This window comes from Lepidochelys olivacea (assembly GCF_965140295.1).
Source record: "Lepidochelys olivacea isolate rLepOli2 genome assembly, chromosome: 1".
Classification (NCBI taxonomy): Eukaryota; Metazoa; Chordata; order Testudines; family Cheloniidae; genus Lepidochelys; species Lepidochelys olivacea.
Genome location: NC_140411.1, coordinates 325,120,859 through 325,137,735, shown reverse-complemented (window position 1 = coordinate 325,137,735; position 16,877 = coordinate 325,120,859). Strand labels below are relative to the sequence as shown.

At 42.5% G+C, this 16,877-nt stretch overlaps 1 protein-coding gene across 1 annotated transcript in view; it reads left to right on the top strand.

Moving 5' to 3' along the window:
- SLC2A13 (solute carrier family 2 member 13) overlaps positions 1–7,039 on the top strand; it is a 326,327-nt gene extending 319,288 nt beyond the window's left edge. The window contains exons 8-10 of the mRNA XM_084616563.1: positions 1,205–1,326; positions 1,466–1,618; positions 3,162–7,039. Coding sequence (XP_084472689.1) covers positions 1,205–1,326; positions 1,466–1,618; positions 3,162–3,388 — 502 coding nt within the window. The 3' untranslated portion in view covers positions 3,389–7,039. The remainder of the gene's footprint in view (positions 1–1,204; positions 1,327–1,465; positions 1,619–3,161) is intronic.
- The last annotated feature ends 9,838 nt before the right edge of the window (positions 7,040–16,877 follow it).

Genomic DNA, 16,877 nt, shown 5'->3' with positions numbered 1-16,877 from the left:
AAAAATCACATTTCTGACTGAAAATGTGGTACTACGGTAGTCAACAGTAACAGCTAAGGTTATTATAATTAAAAAGTTATTCGGGGAAGGGAGAAGAAAATATCTCCTTCAAGTTTATTTACTTTATGCATTTCACAGCACAATTGGTCATTGTAGAGTCAGTTAATTTCTGACTTGCTGAAAAGATCCTTATAAACATCAACAGGAAAACAGGAAAATCCTTACCAAAAATAATTAATGAATTGTAATTAATCAAAACATACTATTTAAAGAGTACTCTTTCAGAAAGTGGATTTAAAAAAAATCAATTCAAAAATTTCAAGTTGGTGGTGTCCCTTTAAATCTATAAAAAATAAAATACTAAACTAATTCACTGATACTAAACTATTTGACATTATGTTTTGATATGCTTTTATATGCATGGATCATAAGCTCTATTTTGTACACTTTATTTCTGGAAATGCACAGTTTCTAAATGCATGCAGAGTGGGAGAGATGGAGATGGAGAAGCATACTTTTTCTCCAGCAATTCAAATACTTTCTCCTTAAATACTTAAATGAAGTACTATACATAGACATTGGTGTAGTCTTTAGAAGAAAATAACTTTTTCCCCCTGTTATACAAACATGTTTTTCTGGTTTTGGCACGGACCAATGCCTTACTGGTTATGTCCAAAGATTCCAGTGTAAAAACTATGTACTTTGAGTTAAAAGTTTAGCACTCCACACTTCGGGCATGAATACGCTACTGTTGCAGCACTTCCAGCTTATGGGCCTGATGCTGCACCTCTTACTCAGATGGGTAATGTTTATGTGAATTGGTTTTGATGGGACTATTCATGTGTAGCAAAGACTATTCGTCTGAAGAATTGGAGGATTGGGCCCCAAGAACACGAGTACAGTATTTAAGTGCAGAGCCGCCGGTTACTATTCCTTGGGCCACAATGTCAAACACAAAATGTCTTTGAATGGTTTTGAAATAGGCATGTACTTAAATGTAGCATTTGGCTCAAAATGTCTTTATTAAATTAAGGAACAATTCAGTTTTCTAACTTTATACTTGCTTGATCTGACATTAAAAGTTTTGAAAATATATTTGCTTGTTTTTTTCATTAAGACATTCGGATACCACATTTGTATTGAAAGGCTGCTAATTTCCCTGAACACAATTATCTAATGATTATTTTATATGGTTATTTTTCAGATGTTCAAATGAAACCAGATTCAAAACAGAAGAATTATTTTGGGCATATAATTTCTGCCCTACTCCATACTCTTGGACAACACTTCTGGGCCTTATTTTATACTTGGTTTTCTTCGCACCTGGTAAGCAAATACTTGTTTCAGCACATAGCTTTAAGTAAATAGCAAACATTTGAAGTTCTTAATGGTCAGACCACTTGAAGCTTCTCTTACTGTTCAGTCTGATTGTTATACTAAAATTGATCTTTTTTTAAATTCTCAGGAATGGGACCTATGCCCTGGACAGTAAATTCTGAAATCTATCCACTTTGGGCTAGAAGTACAGGAAATGCATGTTCATCTGGTGTAAACTGGATTTTCAATGTTCTGGTGTCACTGACATTTTTGCATACAGCAGAATACCTTACATACTATGGTAAGATGTTGTTTATGTCTTAATCTGCAGTAATAACATTTGCATTCTTACATGGCACATAGATTTACTACAGTTTAGATCAGGGGTGGGAAAACTATGGCCCGCGAGCCAGATCCGGCCCATGAGGGCTTTGGATCCGGCCCGTGGGATTGCCACCCTTTGGATCTGGCCGGCGGGATTGCCACATCCCTGCAACCCCTGGGGGAGGGGGGCAGAGGGCTCTGTGCGCTGCTCTTGCCTGTGGGTACCTCCCCTGAAGCTCCCATTGGCCAGGAACAGGGAACCACGGCCAATGGGAGCTTCGGGAGAGGTACCCACAGGCAAGAGCAGCATGCGGAGCTCTCTGCCCCCCCCCCACCCCCCCCAGGGGCTGCAGGGACATGGTGCCAGCTGCTTCCCAGAGCGGTGCTGGGCCAGGACAGGCAGGCAGGGAGCTTGCCTTGGCCCCGGTGCATGCCGCTGTCACCCTGGAGCCACCCCAGGTAAGCGACGCTGGGTCAGAACCTGAACCCCTCCTGCCCCCCAGCTCCATGCCCTGAGCCCCCTGAACCGCAAACCCCTGCCCTGAGCTCCCTGCTGCACCCTGCCCCCCTCCTGTACCCCAACCCCCTGCCCTGAGCCTCCACATACACTCCGCACTCCTTCTTTGACCCAACTCCTTGCCTTGAGCCCCTTCCTGCACACCTCACCCCCTCCCACACCCCGCACTCCCTTCCACACCCCAATCCCCGGCCCCTGGCCCTGCATGCAATTTCCCCACCCAGATGTGGCCCTTGGGCCAAAAAGTTTGCCCACCCCTGGTTTAGATGATGATATACTAGCTGTTTTGTGGTATGCCATTTTAGCTGCCAAGTTCTTGATTAACACTAGTTTAGTAAGTTTCATTCTTTAAGAAGGGAATGTAAACAGATCATTTATAATGAGGAAAATGAGGGAAACCTTCTGTTTAGTATAATACTGTGGTGCCCATTTAAAAGGGTAGCATTTGCCAACTTTTATCACATAGTAGTATCTGAGATTCCCCTTCTTGTCATTACCATCACATGCCTAGTCATGTGTTTATACAGTCATTGCAAATAGTAATTAGGGATAGGGTAAATTCAGAAGTCTGGTTTAATCTGTGTAATCCTTTTGGCTATTTTTGTTGATGTTTCTCTGTTTTCTGGGTCACCTCAAGGCCCATTCAGCCCGGGGGAAGCCAAACCTTCCCTTTCACGTGTCTCTTTATTGCAGACCTCCAGTAATGTTATTGCTATTTCTTTTAACTGATGGGAAGTTAAAAGGATCTGTTTGAGTTTCCATGTTATTCTAAAATCAAGTGGAGTATTGCTCCTTACTAATTTGATTTATTCTAGAGTGATGTAAAAAAGCCGTTTTTTCTCATGTCCACAGACATGTGCTCCTTTATTGTAATGCTGCAGTTCATATTTCACAAACTTCTTTGATTTCTGTAGCCTCCTAATTCTGTTGTTTCTGTGGGAGATGGTAAAGACAGGAGGGATAAAGTTCTGTAACCTAGTATGTGTGTTGTTTTGTATTGCAGGGGCATTCTTCCTCTATGCAGGGTTTGCTGGTATGGGACTCATTTTCATCTACGGCTGCCTTCCTGAGACTAAAGGGAAAAAACTAGAGGAAATTGAATCTTTGTTTGAAAACAGGCTATGTACATGTGGTATTTCAGATTCTGATGAAGGGAGGTATATTGAATATATTCGGGTGAAGGGAAGTAATTATCATCTGTCTGACAATGATGCTTCTGATGTGGAATAATTTTCAGCTGCTGATGTATTAATCATTTAAAAGCCTTCTGGGGGAAGAGCAGCTCTTGGTGACCTCACTGCCCTGCTTCTGGTCTGGTTCTCCTTTCTACTGCCTAGTTACAAATGCCTTCATGTAATAAAATACTTCATTTGGGAGAAAATTAAGTGTAATAATGTTTTCTGATCATGGAAAGTAATGGTTTCCAAAGGGGATTTAATTCTTCGATTGTATGAATTTACCTATGGTGTGCAATACAGGTATCTGTGCATTATACCAAATGAAATGCATATGGTGTACCATACTGTATATCCTTATCTTTCTTTTTTGACAAAAGTTAAAATAATGTAATAGCTAATCAGCAACCAAATGACTCATAAAAGTAAAATAAATCTGGGAACAGGGGCTGGATTCACAAAAGAACTTTAACTTCTAGGCACCTAAAAAAATCACTGGGATTCACAAAATTTGAGTTAAGCACTCAGGCTTCCTGTACAATGACTGGTGGGATATAGGCACCTGTGAATGGGATTCACCAAAGCCAGCACACTAGGTGGATTCCTATAGCCAGTGGGAGATGCCAGGGAGGGGGGGGTGTCCTAAGGCATGTCTCTCTCTGAGAGTTTGGCACCTAAATCCAGGCTGGCGGGAGGCATCTCCCTCTCCTTGGGATTCTCAGCTGCAAGCCCTCTCTTGGAGATTCACCAGGAGTTAGGGCACTCACCTGAGAGGTGGCAGATCCCTATTTGAAACCCTTCTCTGTGTCAGGTGGACGGGCAACATGAACCAGGGCACTCCCACATCCTTGATGAGTACCCTAGCCACTGGGATAAAAGTTGAGTGAGGTACTCCTCTGCATCCTCCTCCCGTGAGCATGCATCGAAGATTGGGCCCTACAGGCGAGTTAGGCGGAGGAATTCCTATCTTCCCCTGGTTTGTGCTTTGCACTGGGGCTTAGGCACCCAGACACCTACAGGGGAGCCACAGTGTGTGTACTGAGAGGCACAATATCAGCACCAACGGGAACTTTTAATGCAAAATCTTAGGAACCTACAGGGTTTGGCAGCAACTGAGCAGGGGTTTTGTGAATCCCAGTGGTGCCTGATCCTGGGATTTAGGTACCCAAAGTGGCAGTTAGGTGCCTTAATCCCTTTGTGACTCTAGCCCTACATATTTGGTGTTTTTGTCACAGCAGCCTGAATATGAAATAAGCAGAATGAGAAATCAACAGGATGCTGTAGAATAATCACTTGAAATTATCACACAGTTTGAAAATACAAATATCTTCTGTCTTTATGGGAGAGATGTATCTCCTACGTTTCCCTAATGGGATTCCACTCTTGTTTCTTTGCGGTGATATCCAGCGGTCTGTACTAAATTGCTCAGTGTTTCAACTCTAGTGGCACAGTGGATGTCGGTTATATTACTCTATCCAGCTATTGATCTTTGACCATATATTATGATCAGTAGTTGGTATTAGTGAGCTAAATTGCCAAAGAATGACCTTAAGTTCACAGTAAGGTGTAATTAAACGTGATTGCCTGGACAAATAAACTGACAGATATTGATAAGTGCCACTTAAAGGCCTTAACTGGAAAGGTTAACTGGAAAAAAGTGATTTTTCATTCCCATTTGTGCATCTGAGCATTCTGGTACATGTCCAGTTTTGAACACAAATATCAGTTTAAAAAAAAAGGAAGAAAAATAGGGTTAAGATCTTGTGTTGATAAGTTCACAGCAATCACTGCCCCATTGCTCATTAATATACATGTCACTTCCAATTTATGTCTTATGTGCAAAGTAAATTATTTCTAGCAGGTCTTTCCTCCCTTTACTCATACAGTGTCTTTGGATCTGAAAAGAAAATTAGCAGTATTCAAATGCTGATATTTACTCACATTAATTGTCTTATGAAGCATTGCAAAATTGTCAGGAAAATTCACCACGTCAGGCAGAAAAAGCTGCTCACCCACATTCACCATGGTAATGAAAAAATTAATGGTATTTTATTCACCTGCCAAAAAAATTACTTGTGTTGGCAAGTAGAATCTTATAAGGCTGCATTAAAATATCATGATATTTTCCTCCCTCTCTACCCCTTACCCAGTTAATCCTTCAGAGAAATAAGTTTTTAAAAAAGTTGGAAGCTCAAAGTCATACCCCTGAAATTCTGAATGGAGGAAAAATCCCTTTTCACATATCCCTTTCTTTTCATGCTGTACAGTTTTGATGAAACTATATGAGATCGTTGGGTTTTATAGATACAGGTTTGGTGGCCTTTTCATGGACTGAGAGACATATTTTGAATGTGGGTTTGCTCTCTAAGAACAAGAATGTTATTGGTTGCCTAATTATTGTAGTCGGTCACACATGGGTGATAAGTTTGTATTGTAACTCTTTGCTAGATCTGATTTATATTGCGCTATATAATTTTATACAGGGGCTTTTCTAACTCCTTGAGTTTTCTTTGAATTGTGTATTTTGTCAGAGTTGGGTGTGGCTGTCTTTTTAACTTTATAAAACTGTTAACAAAAAGAACTGTTTAAGAAGCAAATGGTTTAAAACATCCCTCTTGTAATTTGGAAAAGGAGGAAATAAGCATGATAAACAGAGAGCTTTGGCATGATTGGACTCTGAATGTGCACCTGCTCAGTTAGAGGGCCAGGCTCCCAGGCCTCGGATCTCTGCTCTCATTTAGGCACACCACACTTTTATGCCCTCAAATATGAGATGTTGAAAATGTTGCAGCATGTACACATTCAAACGTACACTCTATTAGGCACACTGTTGCCAGTGTATAGCCTTCACTGAGGGCACAAGATAGTCTTAAATACTTTTATGGGTAACCTGGCTTCTGCCTGACCCCCAAAAGTCTATTCTCCAGGCCATGATTCAGAAAAGAATCCCTATTCAGGACAGCATGTAAGCACACGTTTAAATGCTGCCCTGAATAGAGACAGACTTTAGCATGTATCTCTCCTAAGGCCCTGACCCAGCAATACACTTAAGAATGTGCTTAACTTTTAGTATGCGATTAGTCCCATTGATTTAAGTGCTTTTGCTGGACTGGGGCCTAAGCTACTTGAAATGCAGCTGATCTCTAATAGCTTTAGTGATCAACTGTCACTCTATTGCACCAACATCTATGATTAGACAAAATTATTGCACTGCTGTCACTCATTTGGCATAACTGAAGTAAAGTGACTGTAATAGAAATTGTCACAAGATCAGTGACTTGTTTTTCTGCAAATGCTGGGGCTTTTTAGCAAAAGAAGACCATTATCCTTTGTCAACAGTGTTTCTTGGGTGTTCTCATAAACTACATCCCGCTGTGCACAGTACTCTGCTATATTTCTGACACTTATGACTTTTATCTTATTGTAGACAATTTTCTAAAGTCATGCATGACATTTCCCTACTCTCTAGGCATAGAGACTAAAAACACAATGCATTTCAGCTGTGAATGCAGCTGAGTAATGAGGGCACAAAACCTACTGTCTTCTTTTCTGTCACTTTCTTTTCCCACCCAGTGGAGTTGGATTTAAGTCTTCCTTTTACTATTGCTTTATACAAAGATAATATTCCAGCTCTTATAAGTATTAGACATAATTCCAAGCATTATTTATAATAAAAACAAGATCAACTGAATACTTGAAATTAATCTTACATAATTAGGGTTTTATTTTTAGAATCCGTTAACATTTATAATGTATGAAGAAAATGAAACAAATATTTCTATTTTGCAACAGGTTTTTATATTTGTGCATATTTTACGTTCTAAGAGATTTTGATAGTGTGGGTAGACTTACTAACATTCCAGATAAAAAGATATAAATACAATGTAGCTGAATAATTTCTTATGACAGGATTTTAATTTATAAAAGAACGTAAATAGTATGTCTAAGCACAGTGTCATTTTTATTAAAAGCTTTCTGCAGAAGATGTGAAATTATTTCTTCACACGTACTACATGTTTAATTCAGGGGCATCGGGAAAGTTAAAGTAGGATTGGTGGTATAATTTTGGCTAAATTGGCATATGAGTTACGTACTTACAGTTTGGGGAATTTCATATCTCTGATGCTTCAGATCATGTAGGTCTGATAATAGGTATAGGAGATGTTAGTCCAGATGCATATTTTATTTTTTAAAATTTTATTAAAAATTAATTTGTTAATCCTGTTGTAGAGTTCTAAAGCTTCTTTCATGTAATTTACAAGTTGTTTCTGCCCCTCATCAAATTGCTGGTCAAATTGTGGGGTTTTGGTTTTTTGTTCTTTTTAATTTGGTTTTGAAGATAATCATTAAAGTGGACTAAGCCCTCCAGGAATCATTTAGAGAGCATTTAGTAATGAAATGTAGTTGCTGAGCATACACAGGAGATAATTTTTATCATGTGAGTTGTAGTGATAGCAAGTCAGAACCTTGTAATAAGGGAAGAGACATGAAAAGAAATGTTGTTGTGCTAACTTCTTTTTGAATAAAATGGAAGTCGCAATGTCTTTCTTGTATAGGAGTTAGTGCTGGAGAAAAAAGATCAAATATTTCATATTAGAAGTTTCTTAAAGTAACATTACAGTTGAGACACCCATCAAGGAGGACAAGGAATTGTCTTTTACTTACCTCATTATAAATCCTCTATTAACCGGGGAGTTGGAGGCATGCAAGGTTATTCAGCAAAGCGAATGTGCCAAAAGGGCAAATCCTGCCCCCTCCTTTGCAGGTTGAATGGGCGTCTGGCAGGGGCAATGCTGTAATTCTGCTTTGTAGGAAGGTAGAGAATGGTAGAAGCCACCCCTTGTGTGGCATGGAGTCCAGTTCCCCAGATTATTCCCATAAACATCGGAGCAGGTGTGCCCCATGAAATGAGATGGCATGGCAGGAGTGAGTTGGAAGAAGGATGCAATTGCTCCACATGTCCTCCAGTCCCAGCTTCTCATAGGAAGGGGGGAACACTGGGCTTGAGCAGATCTGCGAAGAGGGAGCTCCCTTTCCTCTGGAGCTCCCCATTGCTCCCCTGAGTTTCTTGGGCTGGGCACTGGAGAGAAGTTTTGACCATAGGGATCCAAAGCTCATTGCATTTATGGGAGTCTTTCCTTTGACTTTTCGGACTTTGGAACAGGCCCTGTGTGCAGGAGTAGCTATGTACAATGGGATAAGATGGACCAGACTCATAATTCTGTTTGTTTGTTTCTCACCTTTAACATTATTTTAACAAGGATTTTTTGTTTTTAACGTTACCTGTAATTTACAAAAAGAAGCTTTTATTGTCCGGACGTTGTTTAACAAAAGAGAGATGTCGCATTCCACATTATAGAGATATTTTAGTATAAAAAACAAAGTTCTGCTAAGCACTTTAAAAAAGCAAAGATATTTGTGCACTTTTTCTGAGCGATTGAAACTGGCCAAATCCCAGTCCTTTTCATCTAGAAGAAAATAGAGCTTTGTGTACCAGGCCAGAAGCAGATAATCCACAATATGTGCTTTATGGCAACTTGTTTTATTGCGGGTAACATTTACAGCTTACATGTAGCTGCTGCCTATAAAAATGATTCTGAATTATTCTCCAGATTTAGACAAGTCACTTTTTTTTGTGCAAAAATACTTGTTGTTTTCTATAAAACTTCATAGCCTTGTGTACAGTACAGTTAAGCATAATCCATGAAGTGGTTTAGGTTGTGGCAGTGTTAAAAATGTCAGACCAGTAAACTCTTCTAGGTGAACATTGTTGAAGAAATATTGTTGTTTGGGTTATTGGGGGGGAGACTCCCTAAAGGCAACTATATAGATTTTAAAAGTCAGAGAAAATGGCAGTTCCTGTGTATTTTGTGTATGTTCTCACATAGAAGAGTTTTTTATGTGCCAATAATCGTCACTGTGGTGTTTTGTAACAAAGTGTTAATGGTGTTCCAAAGTACTGTAGAGGAAAATATTTTAGCCACACAATCTGTTTGTGTTAACTAAAGGCCCATTTCTAATCTCACTTACACCAGTTTCTCAACAGTTGACTTCAATGGAGTTACTCCTGAATCACACCAGTGTGTAAGTTAGACCAGAATCAGGCCTGATGAATCCAGAGTTTCTGTAAATCCTTACTTTTTTATGTAATAGATGTACAGTATGTTACAGTTGAGTGATTTGGCATGTGTAATTATAAAGCTCTAAATATGATTCTGTTAAACTGTACACTTTTTATTTGGATTTTACTTTTCAAAAGTTAGTTTGACATTTTATCATATATATATGACTAGCAAGGGATAGCACAGAATAGTAAAAACGTCCATATGCTTAAAAATACAAATAAAGTTTGTGAAGGCCTTAAAATACAAGCAAACTTATCTCATTTCTTTAAACATTCAGCAAAATTAAGAAAGGATTGAAAATGTAACCATCGTGATTTCTGAACAAAGGCTCAGCCTTGTGGGACAGATCCTTAGCTGATGTCAAATAGTGTGGTTTCATGCTTTCGCAGACCTTCTGCAGTTTAAACCAGTCTCAGTCCAGCAGAACACATAATCACATGCTCAGTTTTAAGCACTTGGGTTGTCCCAGTGAAATCAGTGGAATTAGGCTTGAAATTAAGCACGTGTTTGCGTGCTGTGCTGGATCAGGCTCCAGCCGGGAATCAGGGCCTATATATACAGCAACTTCTCATTTAGACTCTGTCAGAATCTTTAACTTGATATTTCTCTAATGAAGTCAGATTTAGAATACTTGAAACAAAATGTTATTAGAGACTAAATTTAGTTATATTGATGTGCTTATTACTAACACGTACACATGTGAAGCTGGTGGGCATACACTAAACCCTGATTGCATGTTACAGTATGTAGTACTTAAGAAATGAGTTTTGGCAAAACTAATGTGAATATGTTATTCACCAGCCTGTTGAACATGTGCTGTTTCCTTTTGCAGCCAAACAAGCCTATAATGTATGAAAGTGTTGTACATTTTATGAAATTTCAGTGATGTAAAGTTAAATGATTGTTTTATGTTCTAATGGCTTTACATAAAAAATAAATATCTTCAGAGAATTGTCATTGCCAGACTTGTAAATGAACAAAATAAAAGGTGAGATAGTTAATTACATAATCTTTCTAAGAGTTTTATTTGTACTAGAATTTAAGTAACTTTTTATAGCTGGAAAAACAAATCATCTAGCAAGATGAGCTAGAAATGAGTTATAAATATTGGCTTAGATGATATTAAAGTATTTCTTAATCTATTTGATTGCTATGCTGTTAAATAACATTGGTAGCTGAAAGCCAAAGATGACATACAAGTGTCATTTATAAACTCATGTGTGTAAAAAAGCCAAAAATGGCTGAGAACTTAAAAACTGGATGGTAATAAACCATGAATCCCACTGTTGAACCTGGGAATATTCGAAACAAAAAGAGCTCTCAAACATGCCTGCAGCAGGTTCCATCACTTCACACTGACTCAATAGACATTTTAGGCTTCAGAGTCCCTGAAATCTTATTGTTGCCCCTTTTGACCCAAGTGGCTAGCCAAAGTTTGGGCCCTGGGGGTGTTATAGCTGGGAATAGAAATTGGTGATAGGTATTTCTTTGATGCAGTCTTTTTTTATTTACAAGGAATGTACAACGTCCTGTGTTTCTGAATGCAGAATTCACCAAGACCAAAATAAGCAGTTTTGTAGGTCTAGGCTACACAGGCAATGCTAAAGCACTGCCATGGCAGCGTTTTAACATGGCTTGTGTAGTCGTGGAAGAGAGGTCTCCCAGCACTCTAAAAAAACCTCCTCCATGAGGGGCGTAGCTCCCAGCGCTGGGAATGCGGCTCCCAGCGCTGGGGCACTGTCTACACTGACACTTCACAGCGCTGAAACTTGCTGCGCTCAGGGGTGTGTTTTTTCACACCCCTGAGCGAGAAAGTTGCAGCGCTGTAAATTGCCAGTGTAGACAAGCCCTCAGCTTACCAGCCTCCCTTGGCCAACATTAGACCCAAAAGCACTCACTCTAGCTTTTTCCTGAGTCACATTGTGCTTACAGGCTCCTACTTGGTTTTTTCTTGCCTCCCTCCCTTGCCTCTCTCTCTCTTTTTGTCTGCTATCTCAATATCTGTGTGCTCTCTCAGACTCGCCCCCACCCCTTCTCAAAACAATACTTAGCCCAAAAGCTCCTGGGCGGGTCCACACACCCCTTTTGTCTTAGGTGGGCATATGTTTACAGTTACGTTAATTGAAGGATGAGTTCACACCTACCAATCTCAACAGGGCTTTCCAAGGCATAACAAGGTTTCACTCAGCTCATATTATTATATAGATATCTCAAAAATGGGGTGTTTTTCTAATGATGGTGGTAGCACTCACTTAAAAATTGACGGGTCCACTTTCCTTCTTGGAGGCTTTAAATAAAACGTATAATGGAACTCAGGAGCACAGGTCAGCCATGAAACACAGCCCTCCCTGAGCAAAATGCAGCAACCATTATATGATTCCTTGCAAGTGTTTTTTAGGAGCAGAAATTAATCACTTATTAATGATAACTTCACTTACAATTACAGGTGGCACTGAGGTAGGCAGACTGTAAATATCCAGGATGGAATATGGCATGGGTAATGTGGCTTACCCACCTACCCTTGTGAAAAGTATCATAGGTTCTTTAAGGCTACAAATGGTCAATGCATCAGGTGTCCTCGGAATTAAGGAACTCCAGCACCATGCCTCCTTTACATCATTCTGTGGCATTGCTTTACCACTGATTGCAAGGGAAGAGTGCCACCTACTGCCGCACTAATACTGCTGCCTTCCAGGTCTCCCATCCAAGTACAGACCAGGCGTAGCTCTGCTTAGCTTATGACAAAGTCTAATGGTTTAGGGGGGCAATTTATACTCAAATACTTTGTCTGACTATGGGACCAGGGAGGGTGCAGAAGTCACAAATGTGTAGCCAAAACTGCCCAGTGTCCCAGAGTACATATTTTAATCAAAATAACTGTTCAGAGCCATCTGCTGATGGGTAATGAACAGTACAGCGACCAGCTAACCCTCTCAGCCCAGTGGCTGCTGGTTCAGCCATGCTGCCGTGCAGGAGGCTGGGCAGGGAGCAAAACTGCGACGGCCGCTGCCTCAGCGCTGCTTCCCTGACTCAGCGTCTACAAAGGGAGCAGGGCCCTGCAGCGCCCTCTGAAGCCAACTTACATAAGCCTTATGACTATGGTTTAGTCACGGCTACTTTTAGTAAAAGTCACGGACAGGTCGTGGGCAATAAACAAAAATTCATGGCCTATGACCTGTCCAGGACTTATATTATAAATACCCCTGACTAAATCTTGGCTGGGGGGGTGCAGGCCACTGCTTGGGGGAGTGGAGCCAGTGGCACAAGCAGTGGCTGCTCTGGCTGCCCCTGGGACCGCCGCGCGGGAGGGGGAAAGTGGTGGGGAGCACAGCTCGTGGGGGAGGGGGAGGCAGCTGGCGACACTGCCCTGGGACTGCTGCCAGGGGCTGCCGAGCAGTGGCTGCTCCAGCCGCCCCCCCAGGACTGCTGCTCAGGCGCTTCCCTAGAGTCACCTGCACCGGCCGCTGCTCAGGCAGTCCCCAGGGCCGGCTGCCCCTGAGGCCACCTGAGCAGCTGGCCCCAGAGCCGCTGCTTGGGCAGCCCTGGGGTCAGCCACGCTGGCCGCTGCCGCAGTCAAGGAGCCCTCCTTATGACTTCCCCAAAATGCTGAGCCAGTGAGGCCATGGGATGCACAGAGACAGACACATGTGTGCACACACCATCTTGACAATTCACCCTAGCCCTAACACCGTGAGCTCCTGCTCACTAACCCTCCCGGGAAAGCAAGGCTTTAAATGAGCAGCCCTCAAGACACTGAGTGAGTCTGGTCTTGTCCCTCTACCCACGCACAAAAGGTCAGACATCATGGACGCCTTTCATAGCTGTGACAAAGCTGCAGTCTTTTCACATGTGCCGTGCTGAACACATACCCCAAAGCAACAGGGCTCAGAGAAGAGAGAGTGGCAAAGGGCACTTGTTTAGCAAATCCCCTTTATGTGTGACCGAGCTCACCACCATGAGTGAGCAAAGGGAGGCTAATCTGGACAGGTTACGCTTGATTAGGTTTCTTGTCAAAGTGATGGACACTAGCCTTTCTGAATGACCTGTCGCGATAGGCATACATCAGTTGTGTGGAAAGTGAAAAAGGACAGAACATGGACCGTCAAATAATCCTCTTCTGTGCTGCCTCCCATTCCACTCCACCCCAGCAGCTTTCAAAGACGAATTACAGGTCAATCAATGGACACATCTTTGCTCAGAGAGACTCCAGCTGCTGCAAACGTGTACTGATGTGAGTGGTGCTGCGCCCAGGCTCATTCTCATTGACATGAGTGCAATTGCCCATATGAGTAAGGCTTTGCAGGCTCATACCCATAAACATCAAAGCTTTGCAGAGCTGTAGTTAACCCCAAATCACCCACATAGGACAGCATTTGCATTCGCTCCGTTTTCCCTGTGAGCCATAGACATGCCCCTGCCTGTTGTCTGATGCCATTACGATTTCTACCACAATAACAGGAAGCTGCTGCACATGGTAAGAGAGGTAAGTTTAAGCAAAAACATTTGATCTGATCTTAGCAAAATGGAGCCAGGCTTCACCTGGGTAGCCATGTGAGCTTACTACTGATATTCTTGTAGCTTGTTCATTCCCCCGTCCCCCCTGCCTTTTTTATCTTTTGCTTCAGAGCAGAGACTGTATCTTTGGGCTTGTCCACATGAGAAAGTTGCACCAGTTGAACTTAAGATGTGATTATAATCCCATTTAGTTAAACATTAAACTGGGCCAAAACCCTGTGCAGACACTCATTTTGGGGGTGTCAGGCATGGTCTACATTTAAAATGTAGCTTAGCGTATCTATGGCATAAAACTCCACATGCCTGACTGATGTAGGTAGGCCAATCTAATACCCAGTTTAGACACATCTGTGTCAACAAAAGAATGTTTTCATGACCTAGCTACTGTCACTCAAAGAAGTAGTGTTCATACTCTGACAGACAAACCCCTTCCGTCACTGTAGGCTGCATCTACACCAGTGGGTAATGCTGACATAGCTGCGGAGCCATAGCTTTGTCACAATAGTCCTCACAGTGTAGACAAACCCTCAGCGTGACTTAATTCAATCTGGCTTCAATAGATTAGGAACAAATTTAAACTGAACTGAAATAAACCACTTGTAATCCCTCCCCCACAAAACGGAGTGTCCAAACAGGCATTTGTACTGGGTTAACTAAATCCATTTAGTAGGAGCATTGCCAGCAGATCAAGGGAAGTGATTATTCCCCTCTATTCAGCACTGGTGAGGCCACATCTAGAGTACTGTGTCCAGTTTTGGGCCCCCCACTACAGAAGGGATGTGGACAAATTGGAGAGAGTCCAGCAAAGGGCAACGAACATGATTTGGGGGTTGGGGCACATGACTTATGAGAAGAGGCTGAGGGAACTGGGTTTATTTAGTCTGCAGAGAGAAGAATGAGGGGGGATTTGATAGCAGCCTTCAACTACCTGAAAGGGGGTTCCAAAGAGGATGGAATTAGGCTGTTCTCAGTGGTGGCAGATGATAGAACAAGGAGTAATGGTCTCAAGTTGCAGTGGGGGAGGTGTAAGTTGGATATTAGGAAACACTGTTTCACTAAGAGGGTGGTGAAACACTGGAATGCGTTACCTAGGGAGGTGGTGGAATCTCCTTCCTTAGAGGTTTTTAAGGTCAGGCTTGACAAAGCCCTGGCTGGGATGATTTAGTTGGGGTTGGTCCTGCTTTGAGCAGTGGGTTGCACTAGATGAACCTTCTGAGGTCTCTTCCAACCCTAATCTTCTATGATTCTATGATTTAAAAATTGATTTAAGTTAAACCAGAAAGGACATTGCCTACCCGGCGTTCATCTTGCAGAGGACCATACTGCACCCACCCCAACTTTTACTCCCCTTTGGTAGCAGGGGATGCAGCAGAGAGGAGGAGGGGGCAGTCTCCCTGTTGGTTACTGCAGCACAGCACTTCCTCCTGTTGAGCTGGTCAGCTGGGCTTTGAGGAGGAGCTGCAGCTGCAGCCACATAACTAGGATTTGCTCTGCTCCCGCACTGGGTAGACAGGATGCTGTTCTATGGAGCCTCAGCTCCTACCCTGCCAGTCCCCTCCACAGGCTCTGAGCACCGAGCAGAACACCAGCGACAGAGGACAGACTACCCCTCGTCTCCACCAGCAACTCTTCCTCGTTCTCCCCCAGCCCACGAAGGAGGTTCAGGTGTGAGGAAGCTGGAGCTGGTGGGACCCCAGCAAGGAGGTATTGTGGGGGGAGGTTCTAAGCCTTATGCTGGATTATGCTGAAAGGGGCACAGCCTCAGGCAGGATTGGGAGCTGGCACAGGACACGCATCTTCATATGTGGTTCCTCAATGCTGAGATCAGTGTAGTTGTAATAAGTGGGCTTCCTCTGCTGCTTCCAAAGTTCCTGGAGATCCACTTATTCCAGGAAGCATTCTCTCTCTAAAGACCACAGGCCACCTGTGTATGTTCTGTATTGTACTCGCGCCTGTAAGGTCTTCAGTTTAGGAACTCTCTCTTCAACCATTGTACAGACCAGCGCACGTATCCAATGCAATATTAAAACGGGAGCACTGCTGAAGTTAATATTCAACAGCTTTCAAGTACTCCTTTTAAGAAGGATAACTGCAGTATGGTCAGATATACCTTCTGGGGCAAAAAACCCCACTGAACTCTTGGGGAGGGTTTTATCCAGAAGACCTGCAGAAGTGGACCTTTTGAAGTCTTTTGGTATAAGTCACTTCTTTACACACAGCAGTCATCTGCCACAATTAGCAGTATTGATTTTATCGTTCTTTTGGATTTCAGACGAGAACATTTCCCATCTGGGTTTTAATAGAATTAATACAGCGAATCAAGAAATGGGGTGTTTTGAAAGGGTTGAAATAGTTACTCACCTTCTCCGAACTGGTGTTCTTCAAGATGTGCTGCACATGCCCATGATGTTGTAGGGGCGGGTGTCGTGTGCTCCAATGCTGATAGAGCCCCACATGAACCCTGGCTTCCTCAAGGGCATATAAGTGCACAACCTTGCGGTTCCTTCACACCAGGATCCTGACGATAGACTCCAATGCGTTGGGGAAGGAGGGTGGGTCCTGTAAAGGACACGGGTAACACATCTCGAAGAACAGCAGTGATGAGAAGGTGAGTGACTTCTAATTCTTTGAGTGCTTGCGTATGTCTGTTACGATGTAGGTGATTCCCAAGCCCTTATAAATGGAGGTGGGGCTAGGGGGCCTCATCGGAAGAGGGACTATAGGACCCTTTTCTGTCTTTTGCCTCTTCCCTGGATGCAGCTATAATGGCATAGTATCTGATAAACGTGTGGACCAAGCATCACATTGCTGCGCTGCAGATATCCACAACAGGGACCTTGCTCACAAACGCCACAGAAGCTGAGAGTGCTCGGATTGAATGTACTGACAGCATCATGGGAGGCA